Below are 17,636 nucleotides of genomic sequence, written 5' to 3'. Positions count from 1 at the left end.
CACATCCATTGCAGCACAGATTTCTCACAATTCTCTTTCCATTCCTCTCCCCACCACATCCTACTCCTTATACATAGATTTCCAAACTCCAGCTTGGGACTGGTAGTGTATCCTCCAGGTAGAATCATGGCCATCAAGCATTTGCTACTTCTCTCTGTTCACCTGTAATTTGTGGTTCAGACCTTTGCTCCCTCAGCCCTTGTCTTTCCATGTGCCAAATGGGGGAAAATAGGAATGCACCTCATTGAGTGGGAAGGAGAATGATTTTGAGTCTGACCCTCAGACCAACTCTCAAACAGAGAGCTCATATTTAAGCCACATCCATTCATATTTTCAAGTCCTTTAGCCTTCAAGCTTATCAATATATGCAGCATCCTCCATTTCTTTCAAATAACACAATCAAAGAGATTGTCTTTGTATATTTTATAGCTTGGACACAGGTCATGTTCAAATTACACTAGTCCACCATAGAAAGTAATATAAAATACAAACTATCAAAGTAGATTAACTGAGAGAAATGTTTAATGATTATTTTTCTTGTTAGTTACATTTAATGGCATTTCTTGCTATACGCAGATACCTTTTTGAAAAAGCCTGCAATTCAGTAAGTCACACCTTCATAAATCCCCGTTTGATTTAGCAGCAAGAATGAGGGCAACTCAAGCATAGCATGGCTTAAGTTGAGAAAGGCAGGTTTTAGGGAAACCTATTGTTCCATAGTAACATGATGCTGCTTCTAGTCGTATAGTTGTATAGCTAAAGCTTGTTTTCTCCCTCTGATCTGATCTTCTCCATCTAGGATATCCCAATTACCTTTCAGGACTGTCTATGGCTCTTTTGACAAAGCACCTCTGTTGTCAACATTTTACTGATTACCTTGGACATACTTGTTTTGTTTCACTGTGTACTGCTCATAAAATATGCAGTGTGGATCCTATTTTTTAAAGCAATTTATGACACAGTATGCAAACCACTTTCAATTTGATGTTTGTATGATACACATTGTAGATTATTTGTTAAAGTTGTGATATCAATTTAGCCATGCATATTTTTTGTCTACTATGTATTTGAATTCTCTTGCTAGTAGGCCATGTTCTGAGAAAACTGACCTTTCCTCACTTGGTCTTGATACTCAAGTTTCCCACAGCAAATCGAGGTCTTCAAAGAGGCAATGTTGTAAATGTTTCAGTGTGCATAGGCTCACTCTGGCACACCTTCTGGACCCACAGAGCCTCAGGGGTCACTAGTCTGTTTGTTTCCGGCAGGTCCATCTGTTCCCGTAGCTGTCAGTCCCCTCAGAACTCGCTACTGGGCCCATACCGACTCCAATACAGGCCTCGGCCCCGAAATTCACGCCAGGGGATGTAAATGTAAATGTAAATGTGTGTGTACTTGTAAAGCGCAACTGTCACCCCATTTCAGGGTCTCCTGGCGCTGTACGTATACTGCTGGGGAACCCTTCCTGGCTTTCCTGTGAGATGTCCACTCCTGGGCACCCCCAAGGTGAAGCCAGGCATACAAGCGCTGCTGGGGCCGTTGTGGAGATTAAGCAAGCTATTGCCCAGAGTCACAGAGTAGGACCCATGATTAGACTAGGCACTGAGGCGAGAATTATCAGGTCCGGGGAGATTGAATCCAAGAGCCGCCGAGGCGGGAATTGAACCCTGGTCCCGGGCCAGATTTCTGCATCAGGGTCTGCCGCTCTAACCATTGAGCCACGCTTCTCCACGGTTGATGACCCAATACCGACACCTATGTCTGATCATAACAAACATGGGCATGACCTCGACCGATGTCACACTATGAGATTGCAAAAGCAGGATCAGTTGTCAATCTATTCACTTATTCTCACTTTGTGCAAGAGTAGGGTGCACACAAGGATTTCGATGATGATGATGATGGAGAGGAGGATGGCTCACTTCCCCCCTCGTTACAACAATGATGCAATATGCATTAATTTGCAAAATGCCAGTGATTGGTATACCTCCCCTTAGACCGAGCTTGACCGACTCCTGGTGATCCAGATTTCCTCACCAAGCACCCCACTTTAGAGATCCGATTGTGCAGGCCTCCGAGAGGAAGGTGAGTCGTAAATGGTTTCCAACCAATGCTTTCGACAGACCATCCAAAAGGACTGACACCTTTGGCAAACATGTTTTCCTCTGCCAGCTTTAACTGCGATCCGTAAACACAGTCCATTTGTTGGACCGAAACAGAAATGCCCTTTTGGGGCATGGCCAGCTAGGTTTTGTCGTCAGTCCATGAAGATCTTGGTCTCTCTGCCGTCATGCATGATGGCAGGACACAGCTAAGTATATCATCCATGTTGGTCTGGAAAACACAGATTGCATTGGCAGTGGGGTTGCTACAAGTGTTTTCTATTGATAACATATCTGGATGATATCCACCAGGTTCTCTGACGATGTACAGGTTTTGCTAATGGAAAAGCCTTTTGGGGCTTTGACCCCTGCTGAACAATTTCCACACTACTTTCCAAAATTGGGGTCTATTCCACAGGTATAGGTAGAGACCGCCTTCTTAGTCAGTAATGCACTTACTTTCAGTGCAGTGGAGGCATATATGGGCCGGGATGCCCGCCACCGCTTCCAACACCAATTCCCCATGGGAGGAGACAGACACAGATTTGAACTTTTGGAAGGCGGGGGTCTCACGACATCCCCGGCCGTATTTATTAAAATATGAAACAAAATGTAAAACTTTAAATTAAACGTTTCATGAATCATGTACAAATTCAACTTCAATTACATTTCTGATGAAGACAGGTTTTCAGGCTAACCTTAACAAATCTCTAATACAAAGATTTCCTAGCCGAGTCTAGCATCCTGATAAATGCATTACATTTTTGAATTTGTACAACCTATCATTAAGGGCCAACGGCAAGGTCTTAACCGGTGTCAGATCCCTATCACCAACTCCCCGCCCTCACGGTGTGAGTGGCGCATGCGCAGAGGACTTTACCCTCGCAGCCAACTGTAACTTCCCTTGTCGTGGGGGCCCCCTTTCACTCGACGCCATCTTAAGGTCGTCTGAGTCCGTGTGCGAGGTATCCGTAAGAAGGACATCGTGGACTCCCCCCCTTCCCCACACTCTCTTCCGCCGGAGCGGATATCCGGTTCCCGGGAAATTCATGGGAGGGGCATATAGCCGTCTCCCCCCCTAGGAGGGGCCTATGGTCGTCTCCCCCTGGGCGACCCATCCGTAGTGGGTGCCGCCCCCCCTGTGGGAGGGGCCAATGGCCGCTTCCCCTCGGGCGCTCACATCCATAATGGGTGGCGCCCCCCCTAGGGACCTTGAAATCACTGCTCACCGATCATGATCTTACCGCCCGACCAAAAAATAAATACGACAGTTGTTTTACCTACTAAGGAAAGAAAATAACGTCTAAATCTGCAACAGTTTGATAATTCACCGACTTTAACACTGCTACAAAGGGAAAAAAGTCCTAAAGCAAGAACACAATCTTATTGAATCCATTCCTTTACGTCTCTACAAAGGAAAAAGGGCCTACTAACAAGTATTCAATTATATGCATACCTAGTCATACATTCATGATGCAAGAAATGACTGTCATACTTTTTATTACATCAAAATAATCACCGAGAATATTTCTTTATTTCACAAAATCTGCAACAAGGGGCTGGTGGGTGGGTCAAAAAAGTGCAGCTTGTTCCCTTGAGGGCTCACGAGCGACGAGTGGTGCAGCCTTCAGAGCACAGGAACAAGAGGAAGCTTCGTTGGAATCCAGGACTATTTATCCAGCTGCGAGAGGGTGGGGCCCGCCTCAAGCACGCCCATCCATGCACGGACTTCCGGGCAGGTGTTTAGGACAACCTCTTTTGGGCGGGAGGGGCGTGCTCCGGCTACGCCGCTTCGGGCATACCAGCTGGGTCACGCCCCCTGCCCACAATGGTTTCCCGGGGGATCGGGGCACCCATCCATACGTTCGGGGGGGACCGAGCGGTCTCCCCTTTCCATATGGGCCGGGATGCCCACCACCCCTTCCAACACCAATTCCCCATGGGAGGAGACAGACACAGATTTGAACTTTTGGAAGGCGGGGGGGCCTCACGACCCCCCCGGCCGTATTTATTAAAATATGAAACAAAATTTAAAACTTTAAATTAAACGTTTCATGAATCATGTACAAATTCAACTTCAATTACATTTTGATGAAGACAGGTTGTCAGGCTAACCTTAACAAATCTCTAATACAAAGATTTCCTAGCCGAGTCTAGCATCCTGATAAATGCATTACATTTTTGAATTTGTACAACCTAGCATTAAGGGCCAACGACAAGGTCTTAACCGGTGTCAGATCCCTATCACCAACTCCCCGCCCTCACGGTGTGAGTGGCGCATGCGCAGAGGACTTTACCCTCGCAGCCAACTGTAACTTCCCTTGTCGTGGGGGCCCCCCTTTCACTCGACGCCATCTTAAGGTCGTCTGAGTCCGTGTGCGAGGTATCCGTAAGAAGGACAGCGTGGACTCCCCCCCCGCCCCCCCCCTTTCCCCACACTCTCTTCCGCCGGAGCGGATATCCGGCCCCCGGGGAATTCATGGGAGGGGCATATAGCCGTCTCCCCCCCTGGGAGGGGCCTATGGCCGTCTCCCCCTGGGCGACCCATCCGTAGTGGGTGCCGCCCCCCCCCCCGTGGGAGGGGCCAATGGCCGCCTCCCCCCGGGCGCTCCCATCCATAATGGGTGGCGCCCCCCCTAGGGACCTTGAAATCACTGCTCACCGATCATGACCTTACCGCCACAGGCCAGATAGTTGACCGACTATCTGGCCCCCCCACACCTCCTATAGGTCATGCCTCCTCAAGCCCACTAGCCAAGCTACGAAGTCTCCTATGAGTAATTCATTCCCCGTCCTGGACAGATGCAGCCCATCATTCAAATAACAGTGATCCCCCCTAATGCACCCATGAGGAATGCTCTGGAGACGAGCGGAGCGAAACAGTTTCTCAATCTTATTGTTGACCCTCTTTACCGAGTGGTTCAACGCTGACATAGACAAACCCCCCCGCCATATTTTAATGGGAATCATGTGAGACCAGGCAATCGTACACCCCGGGAGCCTCTTGGCTAACCAGCTAACTGCAGACAATATGTGCTCGACTAACACCCGTCTTCCCAGTCTCGCCAAGTCATTGCCCCCCATGTGCACTATGACTACAGATGGCGGTGACCTGTGCCGCCCTAATAGTTCCTCCACAAAATTTTGCAATTGGTCAATACATAGGCCTCCCTTCCCATGGAAGGTCACTCTGAACCCATATTCCTCAGATGCGTGGATCGCGTCACCTGCTTTGAATATGTCCCCGGCACGCCTCACGTATGAGTGGCCCACGACCCAGACCACTTGATCTCCCTTTGGTGATCCCTTCCCGCTGGTCAGCTGATGCTGGGCCGATCCCAATTTCCGCCCCGCGTGACAGGCTTGCGAAACTGTAATCCAAACAAAAGACAATAAGCGTGAGTGCATTACATCAGTCTTTTACAACATGTGCAGTCGCACATATCTCTTGAAACAATTCGAGGACCAACGGCCTAATTGTTTCACTTCGTCCGCCTGCAGACCCTGAGCCGTAGCTTCCGTAGCGGCCCCTATTCTAAATGAGTGGGTCCCAAAATCACACGGGTTCAAGCCCGCCGCTGCAATCGTTATTGCCAGCACCCTCTGAAATTGAAATCTTGTCAATGGGGTGCCGTCCATGTGTCTAAGCAGGGCCCCCCCCCATGTTGTCAACCTCTGTTTCAGGTAGGCCTCCACATGCCCCACTGGACAACCGGGATTCCCCCGAGCGCGCTGCAACACCACACTATTCCCCAGGGCATCCTGGTCTGTTTTTGACCTGGCTATCGAGATCAGCAGAGAATCACCCCTTACTTGGACGTGATCCCTGCGTAGACCCCCTTCAACATCTTTCTTATTCCCTGCCACTAGTTCACTGACCCGCAGGGCCCCATAGAATGCCAATGCGAAAGCTGCTCGGAACAATATTACCTCGCTGTGCGAGGAGCATGTCTCATCCAGTTTCGCCAGTAATGTGGTCAATTTATCCAACCCAATCGGGCGCCTGTTATCCTGTCTGCGACCCTCCAGGCGCCGCCAGCCGCGGAGAGCCTTCCTGACTAAAAAGGAGTTCGTCGGGTCCCTTATCCCGTGGAGCTGTGCCATAAATGATATGGCGGCCTTATACCTGTTGGCGGTTGCCGCCTACCGGCCTTCCTTATGAAGTGCCACCAAAAATTGGAGCAAGGACTCCTCCCGCCCCATCTATGCTCCCCTACTAGCCCCAGAAAGGCGCAGTACGAACGGAACGCCCCTTAATAAGCTTTCCTCGTCCTTGGCGCTAAACTGGCTGCCACGAGGTCTTGTAATCCGGGGCACCGATCTGCCATAGTGCTTCGGGGAAAGGTGCCGCTACTAGCTCCGCTGTGGGTAGATATCCCCTGAAAGCCTGCATTTTTGAACAAGAGAGTGCATCAGCTGCATTATTCAGTACCCCCGGCACATGTTTTGCCCTGAACTGTACGTTCAATCTCATGCATCGCAATACAATTTCCTTCAACAGTCGTAAGATCCATATGCAGCGTGCTGCCTGGTGATTAATGCACTCGACCACTGTCATGTTATCTGACCAAAACACCACTGAGCGGTCCTTAAAGTCTTCTGGCCATGCCATCAGAGCCACCCAGATGGGGAATAATTCCAAGAAACCAATGTTACCTGTTAGGCCGCTTTTGTGCCACCACGCCGGCCATGTTTGTGCCGACCACCGGTTTCCGAAGATTGCGCCAAACCCCACGCTCCCCGCCGAGTCGGTCCATAAGCCGAGTTCCCTCGACGAGGCTGGGGGTTTGTTCCACGCCACTCGACCGTTGAAGTCCTCCAGAAAGGCCAACCAAATGAGCATGTCCTGGCGAACCTCTGCCGACAGTCTAGTGCGGTGGTGTCCCTCCTTAAGGCCCACCATAGCTTGTGCTATGGAACGAGAGAAAGGGCGAGCCATCGGTATCACTCTCAATGCAAAGTTCAGCTGACCCACTGTCTGTTGTAACTGGTGCAGGGTCACTTTCTCCTTTCGGAGACACTGTAACAAGGAAGCCCTAAACTTAGCAACCTTTTCCAACGGCAAACGGAAACACCCCTCTTCCGAGTCTAGTTCTATACCTAGAAACTCGATTGAGGTAGCCGGCCCTACCGTCTTGCCCGGTGCCAACGGGACCCCGAAACCCCGCATGAGCACGCAGAAGTCCTGCAATGCCCGCGCGCAGTCCCGTGTGCCCGGTGGGCCAAGAAAGAGGAAATCATCTAGATAATGCATCACGTGTTTGTGCCCTGTGGTCTTCTTGAACACACACTCCAAAAATGAGCTAAACATTTCAAAATAAGCACATGAAATCGAACACCCCATAGGCATGCACATATCCATATAATATTTCTCCTGAAACGTGAAACCCAGCAGGCGCTGGTCTTGAGGATGCACTGGGAGCAGTCTGAATGCAGATTCAATGTCTGATTTAGCTAACAATGCCCCGGGGCCCAGGCGATTCAACATTACCACAGCGTCATCGAACGATGCACACTTCACTGAGCATACCCCGGGGTCAATCGCCTCGTTCACTGAAGCCCCCCTCGGGCCGATAGATTGTGGATGAGTCTATACTCCCCCGGGTCTTTCTTCGGAACCACTCCTAAAGGGGAACACACAAAATCCGCTACTGGTGGGCCGCCAAATGGACCTGCCACTCGCCCCAAGCTAACTTCTTTCGCTATCTTTTTGGCGGCCACCGCTGGGTTGTGTTGAATAGACAGCTGGTTTTTACAGGAAGGGCTCCCCCGGAAATTGCCCGCCGGGATCCTGAAGCCATATGAAAAGCCATCCCTCAGAGTCCCAGCGGACGCATGATCAGGGTATCGGTTCAGCCAAGGGGTCAAAGCCAAGATATCTACGGGCGAAGATGTGTACTTCAGAGGCACCGTATCAATCCTGCTTGGGACCCCCCTTTCCTCCCGCACCATTGGCTTTAGATCGGCAACTGGTTTCCGGGTGTGAGGAATTCCCACAGCCCGAGCACGCGTGCCGGAACCTACACGTTCCCTGAGGCCTGTTACAAGTTCCTTTGTTAAACCCCCAACACACCCCTCGCTTGCCTCCGTTCCCGCTTGACCTGGGCTGGGATTCCCCCCCGGCGCTCACCCGAAAGGGCTGTGACGGCCTCTGATGGAATCCCCCGGAGCCGTTCCTGCTTGACACTGAAGCACTCGCCGGTCCTGGCAAGAGCTGAGCGTGCCATGACACTGTATCCAGACAATCCCATGTCAAGGCCTGGTTAAACTCCTTCGCTTTTCTAAAGGCAACATCATAGCCCTTCCATTCATTTCCCCCATACATCGCATGGAAATTCATGATCCTGTTCTGATAACATGCCAGGTCTGTCAACACTTCTGGTTTACGTTCTCCAATAATCGCTGCGAAGATAGAAAAGGCCCTGACCCAGTTCATCATGGTCTCTTCGACCCTGAATTCCGCCATCTTGGCCCGCCATACACTGGGGTGCCAGAGATCTTTCTGGGTTTTTGCATATTCTAACTCACGATGGTCAGTCAGAAGTGAAAACATGTTAATATACTTGTCTCCCCACACCATCTCTTTCGTAACCATGGGAATATGTTGAGATAAACTTTCCCGCCTTGAGGGCACCGGGCCCTCCCCCACCAATGGCAACGATCTCTTACTGGCGTCGGCCGTGCTCCCAGCCGTGTCCGTTGTCCTCTCCCGATCGTCAGCCGTGACCACCTTCGCCATCTGCGAGGAAATAGAAGGTACATTCACTGTCCCGGCATCCCTTGCCTGCCGCAACTGCTCAATAATTATTCTGGCTTCTTCGGCCGGGTCTCCCGCAGCCGCTAATCCCCCTGCTCCCTTCTTTAGCCAGGGTAATACCGCTGCTAACTGAAGTGCTAATTCCGGGGGCATCCGGTCATCCCCCAGTGGCAATCCCCCATCCGGTCCTGGTACCGGACTGGCCGCCAGCGCGACGGGAATCGGTGGAGTTACTACTGGAACTGGGGCCTCGCTGAGACCTGCCTTCCCCTTCCTCTTCTTACCCTTATCCCCTGGGGTGACGTTCGGCAATGCCGGTCCTATGACCTTTTTAGGCCGTCCCGAGGGGGCATTTTGGGCCTCCACCTGCTTCCTGATGGCCGCTAGGCCTCGATCAAGCCGGTCAACTTTACCCAACTTTCGGTCCATCACCGCCACTTGGTTCACCAACGTGCGCAGCATCCTTTCCACCTCGGAGCTCTTTCCGGATTTCTTGCCAGGCATGTCTTCGATCAATCCGTCCGACCTGACTTGCCAAGGTGACTCGATCTCCCAACACGCCTTGATAACTGAAAGAGAAAGACAAAGATTACAAGTTCTCAAAAAAGTGCAGCTTGTTCCCTTGAGGGCTCACGAGCAACGAGTGGTGCAGCCTTCAGAGCACAGGAACAAGAGGAAGCTTTGTTGGATTCCAGGACTATTTATCCAGCTGCGAGAGGGCGGGGCCCGCCTCAAGCACGCCCATCCGTGCACGGACTTCCGGGCGGGTGTTTAGGACAACCTCTTTTGGGCGGGAGGGGCGTGCTCCGGCTACGCCGCTTCGGGCATACCAGCCGGGTCACGCCCCCCGCCCACAATGGTTTCCCGGGGGATCGGGGCGCCCATCCATACGTTCAGGGGGATCGAGCGGTCTCCCCTTTCCATTCACCAAGGTAATGCATATGCTGGTTGGGGTACCAATCTTTCAGCTCCCACTACAACGGCCAACAGACTGCTTTAATTTGCCATCAGTGACACAGGCACAAGCAGTGGGGAGTCAGGATTCAGCTCTTACTCTTGTGTTGGTGATCCATTACATCAAATAGATGGGTCTTGCAAATTGTTTAAACAAGCTATAGCCTACTTTTTATCTCCTCTTCACGCAAAATTCCTCTCACACCAGAACGAATTTCAGCAGAGCATCTGCCCATCCTGCTACAGGAGTTATTCCTGCTGCTCTGTAGTAGTGACATAGAGAGGGCACCGGAAGCGGAGAACGGTGACAGTTGTTATTCTCGCCAGTTCTTCATCCCGAAAAAGGGAATCTTGGAATTCTTGCAGAAGAATAAATTCAGACTGCTCACATTGCCTCAACTCCTATCTTCTCTGGACCGGAATGACGGAATGGTGTCCTCAGACTTTCAGGGTGCTTATTTTCATATACCCGCCCTGCAGTCCCAAAGGCATTGCCTGTGGTTCTTGGTGGGCCAGAAGCATTTTCAGTTTGCTGTGCTCCAGTTTGGTCTTGCCAGTGCTCCTCAGGTTTTCATGCAAGTGGTGGCAGTGGTGCTGCCCATCTTCAGTGGTCGGTACTTCCTGCATTCCTGTACCTCAATAAGTAGTTGCTGTAGGTGGGCTCACTGCAGTCAGTCATGGACCACCTTCGTATCACGGCAGAACCTTTAACATTGTTGGGTTTCACTATAAAGAGCCGAAGTCCCACCTGATTCCCTCACAGAGGCTTCTGTTTGCAGCTACGAGTCCAGGTTTTTCGGGCTGTGGTTCTTATGTGTCATGCTTTACCTGGATCCAGGTCAGGGTGGCTATGACACATCTTAGACTCTTCCAGGCCTATTCGCTAATTGCATTTTGTAATATGTTTAGTAGTGCCACAACAATTCTACTAAAGTCCTACAAAATGCCTATAAGCGTAAACTCCACATCCACTGCTTCTATCTTTTGTACGTGAAGATCCTCACACATGTAAGATTGCTACTTAGTAGTAAATGTGGGAGGGATGAGGGGAGTGACGTACATACTACAAAATTAGTGGTGATTTAAGGATGAGTTATGGTAGGGCCAAGGAGTGGTTTAGGAAGGGACATTCACACACCTAAAACGAGTGAGATCACTTCTATTCACACACTGCACTTCTAAAGTAAGCACAGCTGGAAAAAAAACAACCAATAGTAAATGTATCCCAGCTCAGAGCTGAAGTAAGTCAGTATTACACATGGTCAACCACCGGTACTTCAACAACTCCCTTGGAAATCAATGAATTATTTTATTTATAAAGTATGTACAAACTTTTAAATCTACAAATTAATGTAACGTTAATTTGTATTAAAATGTAATGAGATCGCTTTTTCAATTGATTCTATACATCACTTTAAATTACTTCATACATAATAAAAAATAGGTTTTTTTTTACTATACGTGGGATTTTTCTGTAAATTTAAATTTCAGAAAAATGGTTTTAATTTAATATCTGTAAATTATTCAAATACATAATTTAAAAATGTTATTAGTGCTGTAGCCCTTTTATTTTTGTCTACATTTAAATTAAATATATAAAATAATTTGATATTAATATTTAACAAAAAGTACCTTTACTTGTTTTTAAGTTTGATAAACCTTTTCCTTTTCCCTGTACTTAACCATTGGGAGATCTCCACTGTAAAACTATTTTATGATAATATTAATGTACATTCATTGAATATATTTAATTTAACTGCAGAAGAAAATAAAAAATGCTACAGCACTATTAACTTATTTTTTAAATAAATACACAAAATTAAATTAAAATCAATCCAGAAAGATTTATTACAAAAAAATAATTTCAATTAAACTGTTTATCTTTACTTATTATCGATGAAAATGTACAATAGTCTCAGAGGAGGCCTGAGACATGGTGTCACAGGCACTTGAAGATGGCAGAGCTGCAGCAGAGTTCTCCAAACGATGTGGTCTGGGAACGACCAGCTCGCTGAGTAGAGAGATTTAAACGTCCGTTGCATTGAGACGCCATGCCTGGCTGAGAACCACTGGCTTTTCAGAGGATATCCAGGCTTCTCCCAAAGACGTGCCCTTTGATAGCACTCATCTGTTCGGAAATAGGCGGTCTCAGTGCTAGAGCGCTTCAAGGACAGTAAGACTACGGCCAGATCTTTGGTCCTTTCCATGGCCCCTTGTCAATACCAGTCTGCCTTTCGTCCGTACGGGAGGTGCTCCAACCGTGTCTTTACACGCCCAGCTCCTCACAATCTTCGAGGCCGAGGACACCGTTCTGTAGGTCATGCAAGTCCTCCCTGCCCACTCCCCCTTCCCAGCAGCTGCAGCCTTCAAACCCCTTTATTATGCCCTCTGACCATCCTTGGCATCCAGTGGGGGCAGGAAACGTAATCACCTGTACCACTGGAGGTCAATTACATCCCACCATTGGGTTTTTCAGCTCATCCAAAGGGGCTACACCATCCACTTTGTGTTCACCCATCCATGCCACCTGTTTACAAACTGAAAACGGCATCAGAAGTAGGTTGTTGTTACTATTCCCACTACTTTCTGGTGCATAAGAAGGAAGGAGAACTTTTTCCTATTCTAGATATGCGCCTTCTCAATCTCTTCCTGAAGAAGGAGAAATTCAAAATGCTCGTGCAATTCCTGTCTACCCAGTACCCAGGAGACTGGATGGTATCTCTGAATGTACAGCACACTTATTTTCACACCCTGTCCTCCCTTCTCATAGATGTTACCTGCGGCTCACAGTCAGCCAGAAGCACTTTCAGTTTGCTGTGCTCCCCTTTGGTCTTGCCAGCGCCCTTCGGTTGTTCACGAAAGTGATGGCGGTAGTTACAGCTCACATGTGGAGGTCAGGAATTCCAGTCTTTTCCTACCTTGATGATTGGCTGTTAAAGGTGGGCTTCACCCAGGCAGTTGTCTCCCATCTTCAGTCTACTGTGAACCTTCTGCACTCACTGGGAATCACTATCAACGTGCTGAAGTCTCAACTTTACTCCTTCTCAGACGCTCCCTTTCATCAGAACGATTCTGGGTACAGTGCTGTTTCATGCCTTTCCTCCTGATCGGCAAGTCCAGGATATGCACTCTGATAGTGATGTTTTGACCTCTCTTCTGAATTTCGGTGAGACTGGGCACAGTAACAGTGGAATCGCTCTGGTTTGGCAAGGCGTGGTCGATGGCTCCTTGTCACGAGGCACTGCGCCTCTGGACATGACTGGAACGTCAGGGCATACCCCTGGTGGTTCAATACCTGGCAGGTTCTCTGAAAGCCAGGGTGGACAAACTCAGTCATCAAAGCCTAGCGGATTGAATGGAGTCTCCATCCGGAGGTGGTGCAAGGCCTTTTCCAAGAATGGGGAGAGACTTGGCTGGATCTGTTTGTCTCCGATGAGAATGTGCATTGTCAGCTCAGTGTCAGAAGTTCTGGATACTGGAGTTTCCAAGAATGCTCTAGCTCAGAGACACTTTTTTTATCCAGTGGCGCTCAGGCCTCTTCCACCAATAGCACTCCTGCCCAGAGTCCTTAAGAAGATCCGGAACAACCAGACCAAAGCCATTCTTGTAGCTCCAGTTTGGGCTTGGAGAATCTGGTATGTTAAGCTGTTGAGTACAAGTACTCCATTCAGCCTGCTTCTTTGGGAGGATCTTCTCTCACAGCAACAGGGCAGGGTTCTGCACCCAAACTTGAAAATGCTTTGCATTCATGCATGGAGATTACGCGGCAACAGTTGACAGCTCTCGACCTTCTGCCCGAAATCCGCAATGTTATATTGGCTCTCCACCAAGATGGGATATGCCTGCTGTTAGTGCAAGTTTGTGGCATGGTGCACAGATGAGCAAGTTGACCCTCTACCTGCACCCCTTTCCCATGTTATTTTGTTTTTTTTGTTATTTTTATTCTGTATATTCTCACACTAGCTCTGGAGGGCTCTGATATAGGCACATTTAAATGTTATCAGCCATCCCTTTTTAAGTCCCCTATTGTAAATAGGTTTCTCAAAGGTCTTCAACATATGTTTCTACCAGCTCCTTTCATAATGCCAACGTGGGACCTCAACTTAGCTCTCACATTATTGATGTGTGTTCCCTTCCAACTACTATACAACTGCTCTCTCACTTATCATAAAACCGGCCTTCCTAGTGGCAATAACATCTACCCGGATTGCAGACACTGTCATCACAGCCTCTGTATCTTACCATCTACCCAGACAAAGTGGTCCTTCCCACTAGAGCATCCTTCCCACCGAGGGTGGTAACTTTCTTTCAAGTAGGCCATTCCATCACTTTGCCTACCTATTATGCTCCGCTTCACCCCTCTACCTTGACCAGCACAAAAGAGTTCCGTGTGGATGATCAACTCTTTGTGGATTACATTAGAGCCAAAAAAGTGTAGAAATGGACCATCTCACAATGGATAGTGCTCTGCATCAAGATTTGCTATTCATTGGCCAAAAAATCAACCTTGTGAGGGTTTGCGAGCTTATTCTACCAGAACCTAGGCTGTGATCACTGTGTTAGCTCACAAAGTGATTTTCTTAGATATCTGTAAGAGAGCAATGAGGACTTCCCTGCACACGTTTACAAAGCACTACTGCCTGGACATTAGGGTCCAGCGACATAGGTATTTTGCCCGTTCTGTCGTACAGGATTCTCTAGTCTAATCTTTGTCACAGCCTCCACTGGGAAGGTATTGCTTGGATATCTATTGTAAGGTAAGGAATATGTGGGTTGAAGTCTTTTATCAGATTAAGAAGTTACTTACATTTGGTTACGCCTTCTCTGATAGAGACTCTAGCTAGCTGCAGATTCCTTACTGAGTAAAGGGCTGTTTCACCTTTAAAGGCCCTAGTTTTGCGTGCGCACCAGTGGTCAGTGCTATTCACAGCTCTGAGCTTCTGGTGTGGAAAGTCATGAAAAGGAACTGAAGTGCTCCAAAGCACAGATTATGATCAAATGGAGCCGAACTACACCACATACCGCGGCGCATGGGTGTTTCTAAAAAAAAATCCGAATCCAATGAAGGCCCTATTGGAACATTCTATGGTAAGGAATCTGTGGCTATATAGAATCTCTACCAGATAAGATGTTACCGAAGGTAAGTAACTTGTTCATTGGTAATAAGCTCACTGGTACCAACAATTGTTCATCAAAGACTAATCATAGGAAACTAATGTCAGTGTGCAGGGGTGCCACACAGTGCCACCTAGTGGCGTAGTGCAGCACTGCTGCTAAATATTGTCCAGACCCACTGTGGTGTCTGGAGGACTGCTAAATTGGGTAATATATGCTATTAGCTAGAGTATTTACCAGAAAGAGTGTTACCATATGTAAGAAATGTGTTTAATTGGCTGACAGTTCCCTACACTTGTGTTTTCTCTATGCCCTTTTAGTTTCTTTCTTCACTATCCCCACTCAAGTTTTACATTCTGGAAACCTGTTTTGTTTTTGTCTCATGCCGTAGCTTTCCATCTCATTTTCCAACTTTTTCTTTCTTGGCCCCCAAACCCTTCAACAACCTTTCTGATTCATCCCATCAGTCTTCTTTGCCAACCAACTCTAACATTTACCTGAAATTCTGTCACATGCCTGTTTCATTTCTTCTCATAAACTTCGCAAGAAATATTGTTGTTAGTGTTTTTTATATTCATGTGCATTAATTAGTTTGATCAAAGTAATTTGTTAAGGATCATCCAAAAATATATGTTCATTGTTTGTTTATTATTTGTACAGTTCAGCCAATACCAGTATACCTAAGCTCCAGTGCCCTTCTCAAGGCTCTGCAGACAAATATACAATTTCCCCCTATGGTATACAGATCAGAAATGAGAAAAGAACATGGCACAGCAATCACAATAAAAAATTTGAAAATCCTAAAACGTAGAAGGTAAAAAATAAAATAAAAACTGTAAAATACAGCAATTGAAAATGTTGAAAAAGCACTTGCAACGCTAGAATTTGTTACTAACCTCAAGGGCACCAATAACATAGTATTTAACTATCCTAGCAACCCAGAAAATATCTCTAATTTGGTGGTTAGTGTGTGCTATCCAAACGTTGCTAGTACTTCGCTTGTTTTCTGATTCTAACTATCATCTGTGTATGCAGGCTGTCCACTGCTAGAAAGAACATTTAGGATAATAAAATATGGGTTCTCAGCCACATAAAAGGTAATGTTAATTTTCTTAAGAAAGGAACGATGATGGGTCATGTCACAAGAAAGTTCTCAAAAATGTACTTCAAAATATTTACCAAAACACTTCTAAATTGACAAAGACCTCACCTCTTAAGATGATCAGGTGCTTGGGGAGCATTATTGCCTCCAGAAGTGTGGCTGTTGAAAATTGGAAGACAACTATCCGTAGTCATCCACTGGAGCGGAACATTTACCTTTCTACTCCTGATGAGGGGGGTACGTTTTTTATTACCTGTTGGAGTAGAATCTTTTGTGCCTGGGGATATTTGATTTACTATAATGTTACAGTGTTCAGCGGCATGGAGAAGAGGGTGCATTCTGAGGGTGCATTCTGAGGGCCCGTTCATGGAGTCAGATTCTTGAGACCCGATTTGTTGGTCCCTTTTGAGAGAAGTCTGGGCCTGGTGACATCACAGAATCACATATTTGGCGTATATCCTCTTGAACTTTATATCTCATAATGCGCTCATTCTTATTTTGCAGGGGACACTGGAAAACAGTCGATCGAAGTTCCACATCCTATTCCTTCTCTTTGTGTCCGTCATGTTTTTCGTCAGTTTGTTATTTCTTTTTGGCTATCATTGCTGGCTGGTCACCAGAAACCGATCAACCCTAGGTAAGGATCTACTTTTTTGAGAGTGTATTTATGTAAGTTGATTTATTGCAAGAATTATTATGTTTGCCCACCAACATCTTGAAACAATTGGCTAACATCTTAGTTTACTGGCAAAATCTAATCATTTCAAGGAGCTAACAAAGCAGAGTGTTTGAAAATTGTAGACCAGCTTTACAAAGGTCCCAGCATGAGGCATAAATAATGGTAATTTTGACTTTAATATCCGTGTGTGTTTGTATAAAAAAAAAATAAAAAAAAAAAATAATATATATATATATATACACACACATATTTATAGTGACTTATAGAATGCAAAAAAGTATCTTGGCAGCAGTGTAGTGCTTTATATAGGAGAGTGCTAATGTACAAATGTTGGTAGGGTGATGTTTGAGAGTTCCTCCCACATTTTTGCCAATGGAGGGGTAGGGGAAACAATACATTGATGAGTTTTCATCACCTTTCTATAGTCTATGAGTGAAGGATCAATCAACGTTATGCTGTTGCACATTCTAATGATCAAGTTTGAGGATCCTTCTCTTCCACTCAAGTAGCGATACCTGTGGTACAGGTGTCACACTGAATTGGCATAATGAACTATCAACATGGCAATAGTTGGGAGTGTAGACATTTGTATTTGCTTGATGGATAGTTGGAGCATATCTTGTAAACTTACATAGTAATCATACAGTATAACTAGGCTGTAATTTTATTTGAGGTCGAAACCTTTTACAACTGGAGCAACTGTGATTAAGAGAGAAGGCATTTGTGTTCATTGTATGGTGGTCTGCAGCGTTGTGCAGAGGAGCACTGAGAGCAATTGTGAACACAAAAAGAGAGAATGCAGAAGGTTGTTCAGTGATGTGACCATGAATGTGGGTGAATCAAAAACTTCAGGAAGTGCAGGCAATGAAAAGGAGGAGAGCAGATGTTGTAGTGATGAACATTAGTGCCATGGATGAGGAAGGTAAATAG

At 47.0% G+C, this 17,636-nt stretch overlaps 1 protein-coding gene across 1 annotated transcript in view; it reads left to right on the top strand.

Moving 5' to 3' along the window:
• Positions 1–17,636, top strand: part of ZDHHC15 (zDHHC palmitoyltransferase 15) — a 268,386-nt gene that overhangs the window by 166,710 nt on the left and 84,040 nt on the right. The window contains exon 8 of the mRNA XM_086918406.1: positions 16,532–16,664. Coding sequence (XP_086774532.1) covers positions 16,532–16,664 — 133 coding nt within the window. The remainder of the gene's footprint in view (positions 1–16,531; positions 16,665–17,636) is intronic.

This window comes from Lissotriton vulgaris, chromosome 4_1, assembly GCF_964263255.1.
Source record: "Lissotriton vulgaris chromosome 4_1, aLisVul1.2, whole genome shotgun sequence".
NCBI lineage: Eukaryota > Metazoa > Chordata > Amphibia > Caudata > Salamandridae > Lissotriton > Lissotriton vulgaris.
Note: the sequence above shows the minus strand (reverse complement) of the source record. Positions and strands in the feature narration are given on the sequence as shown.